This window comes from Pinus tabuliformis, chromosome J, assembly GCF_031772625.1.
Source record: "Pinus tabuliformis cultivar Carrire ecotype Pingquan chromosome J, CPIR1, whole genome shotgun sequence".
Lineage (NCBI taxonomy): Eukaryota > Viridiplantae > Streptophyta > Pinopsida > Pinales > Pinaceae > Pinus > Pinus tabuliformis.
In genome coordinates, this window is record NC_142295.1 from 1,281,057,455 (window position 1) to 1,281,061,159 (window position 3,705).

Here is a 3,705-nt window from a genome sequence, read left to right on the forward strand (position 1 = left end):
AGACAAACCTGCATTTATGTTTCGGTGGGTCAACGGTTATTTGTTTCTTGAGAAGGTGGGTCTGTGTATTTCGAATGACTACATGATTCCAATTACTATTATTTTGATGTGATTTTGGAGGCTCTTAGTTCCCCAAGTGCGTGTGCCTATTATGGTAACAAAGGGTTTATCTTGTTGCTATGTATGAATTTTGTATGAGCTTTTGAAGGGAGGCTTAATCTTGGTTTTGATGTGACCTCGAGTGAAATTTGAACAATGCAAGTTGAATATATGTTTATTGACAAACATAAAGTTACATTTAAAAAAAAAATGAGAAAAAAAAACACAAAATTTATATCACCAAATAAATATTCTTATATGTGTATGAAAATTAAATATAATATAGCTCACTAGGGATAGAATAGACAGTGATGGGTGTATTGTTAAGTCGCTTCGCGATGTGAAGGTCATTGGTTCAAAACTCTGTAGGCAAAAATCCATCCATATTAAGGAGTAGTGTGGCATAAGCTGAATGCGATCCTGGATAAATATGATGACTTAAATATTTCTCAAAACTCAAACAAATTCACAAACAAAAACAATTAAATATAATATATAAGATTTAAATAACCAGCATAAATAAGACGTCATGTGAAGGCCGGTTTTAAAAACAAACCTGTCATAAAAACCTCATGTGAAGGCCTGTTTTAAAAACAAGCATGTCATAAGAAAATTAACAAGACCTCATGTGAAGGTCTGTTTTAAAAACAAACCTGTCATAAAAATCTCATGTGAAGGCCTGTTTTAAAAACAAGCGTATCATAAGAAAATTAACAAGACGAATGGATGTGCCCTCAAATTTAAGCCTTGTTACTGTATGATGTGAGAAACGAGAGAACCCGTGCCAATTAAATTATCATTTATATGTATATAAATTGAAAGAAATACTTTGCAGACGGCCGAATTGTTTTCATTTAGTTTTGAGTCAGAAGCACGATCTTTGACTGTAGAGATGGCTATTGGTTATATAAACCTCTTGCAACGAATGGTTTCGTCATCTCTCGTCTCCGTAACGGCATCGTTTATCTTCCCTGCATTCCTTGGTCTTCTTTCCTTGCGTCTAATCATATTTCCAATGGAGTTTGGTTGGATGTTCTCGTATTCTATTCCGGGGATAAGCTTCTTCATCATACTCCTCGTTTTGCATGTGATGAGGAGGAAGATTTCGAGGCTTCCTCCGGGGCCTCCAGGATGGCCCGTTGTGGGAAATCTCTTCCAGCTCGGTGATAAGCCCAACGAAACGCTCTTCCACCTTGCTACCAAATACGGCCCTCTCATGTCTCTTTCCTTTGGAATGAAGACCACAGTAGTAGCCTCCTCTGCCGCCATGGCAAAGGAAGTTCTCAAAATCCATGACCACCTCCTTGCAGGACGGCCTGTGACACAAGCAAACAAGCCTTTTACCAAATCTTCACTGAGTTTTGGCCAAATTGGACCTCGCTGGCGCATGCTGAGACGTATATCGACTACTGAACTCTTCTCTGTCAAGAAGATAGAAGCTCTGCAACATCTCAGAAAAAAACAAGTATATCAAAGTATTCGTCTGATCTTTGAAGACGCCGTGAAAGGGAAGTGTGTGAATATTGGACACACTGCCTTCAACATCACAGTTAATCTATTGGGGAACATGATCTTCGGTACAGACATGTCTGATCCCGATTCTTGTGTTTCTCAGGTGTTGCAAGAAAGCATCGCTAAACTGCTGGAGCTTCATGCAGTTACTAATCTGGCGGACTCTTTCCCGTTTCTACAGTGGTTTCATTGGGATCCACAGGACATCTCCCGTAGCACAGCAATACACAGGAGAAAAGTATATGCCATTCTTGAGAAATTCATAGAGGATCACCTCACCGCAAGAGGCAAATCCACCGATGGAAGCGATAGTGAAAAGGATCTCTTGGACGTTCTGCTTGACATAAGAAGCGATGAATTTACAGTCAATGGTATCAAAGTCTACTTAATTGTAAGTCTCTCCTTATCTCAGGTTACTATAATAGTAGAGTAACGAACTGATCTGTCAAAACTGTTGCTTCAGCACTACCCTTTGCAAAAGAAGGTTGTAACTTCTTATGTTTAATGGCTGCCTTGTATGTTGCAGGAGATTTTGGGTGCAGGAACTGACACAAGCGCAACCACAATAGAATGGGCGATGACAGAACTGGTCCGTAATCCGGAGATAATGGAACGAGCCCAAGCGGAGTTGGACGGAGTTGTTGGGCGCAAAAGAATGGTGGAAGAAAGTGACATGGACCGTCTCCCTTACCTTCACGCGGTGATGAAAGAAGTGTTGAGATTGCACCCGCCAGTTCCTTTTCTCCTCCCTCACAGAGCAGATAGTCGTTGTGAGATTGGGGGATTTGTGATTCCCAAACACAGCGAAGTACTGGTCAACGTGTGGGCAATCGGACGGGATCCTGCAATCTGGAATGAACCGTTGAAATTCGCCCCGGGAAGATTTATGGGAGAGGATAAGATGAGCAATCTGGATTTCAGGGGTCAACACTTCGATCTGATTCCGTTCGGGGCAGGAAGAAGAATGTGCGTGGGATTTCCATTGGCGAATCGGATGATTCATCTGGTATTGGCTTCTCTCATCCATTCATTCGACTGGGCACCTCCCCCAGGCATCAGTGCGGAGAACGTAGACATGGCCGACAAATTTGGAATTACACTAAACAAGGCGGTGCCCCTGGAAGCAATTCCCACGCCACGCCTGCCCTTCGATATTTATACCTAGAAATCTCGCGGTCTAACTTTGTATGTCCAATAAAAATTGCGCTAGTACTTATGTCAACATGATATTATAAATACCTAGAACTCTTGTGACCTTAGAATTTAGAATTTTTCAATATTAATTTTAGTTTACTTGAAAAGTCTGTTGGAAAAGCCATGGAGTAGATTTCTGTAGGCATGGCAGTTACGGTTCAGGGAATCTTAAATTATAAGAAAGAATTTCAAAAATTGCAGTTTCAATTGTAAAAACCGGACATTTTTCTTAGTGGAATTGAGCAGCACTGCCATGCATTCTGGTTCAGAGCTGCCTCAAATGAATGCCAAAGATCCAACACTCTTGGATTTAGGATGACCTGAACAGCATGATTAGTCTGCCTACTTTCTGATAATTTTGTTTATATTTGTTGCTAGTTTTTAAATTTGTCTATGTTTTTACATATGTATGTTGAATTCTAAAATATGGAAGTGGACAAGAAACTTAAGGATCTAGAGACTTAAGGATTTTTGCTACTAAATGACATATAATGCAGATAAGTGTCCAATAAACTTGATTTTTTACTAGGCAAGTTGAAACTACTTAACCAGTTCTATAAGGTATTAATTTACTCTATATTAATGAAAAAATGTACGAAACTTAAAAAAAAATATTAATTTTAATTAAACCATTATTATTGAAAGAACATCCACGTGAGATTACAATCTTGCTAAAATATTTTAAAACCGCCATCGTTTGGCACACTTTCAACGTGAAAACGCGGGTGAAAATTATTAATCTAATTTTTCTCTGTTTTTGTTTCATATGTGTGGATCAATTTTGTTTAAAACTACATGGGGATTGACAAATTTATTTATTTTTGGTACTTTGAGTTTTGTACAGGAAAAATCCGAACATATAAAAGTTTAACTCTCCAAACATATAAAAGTTTGACTTAT

At 38.8% G+C, this 3,705-nt stretch overlaps 1 protein-coding gene across 1 annotated transcript; it reads left to right on the top strand.

The window, feature by feature from the left end:
• The first annotated feature begins 1,052 nt into the window (after window positions 1-1,052).
• Window positions 1,053-3,045, top strand: LOC149231925 (cytochrome P450 76T24-like). The gene is made up of 2 exons (XM_089376390.1): window positions 1,053-2,002; window positions 2,138-3,045. The coding sequence occupies exons 1-2, from the start codon at window positions 1,115-1,117 to the stop codon at window positions 2,774-2,776; spliced, it is 1,527 nt and encodes a 508-aa protein (XP_089232516.1). The 5' UTR covers window positions 1,053-1,114; the 3' UTR covers window positions 2,777-3,045.
• Window positions 3,046-3,705: the final 660 nt, after the last annotated feature.

Excerpts from the sequence above, each read along its gene's own strand:
- LOC149231925 (XM_089376390.1), top strand. The coding sequence starts at position 1,115 with ATGGAGTTTGGTTGGATGTTCTCGTATTCTATTCCGGGGATAAGCTTC. Across the intron at positions 2,003-2,137 it reads GTATCAAAGTCTACTTAATT|GAGATTTTGGGTGCAGGAAC; the intron begins GTAAGTCTCTCC and ends TGTATGTTGCAG.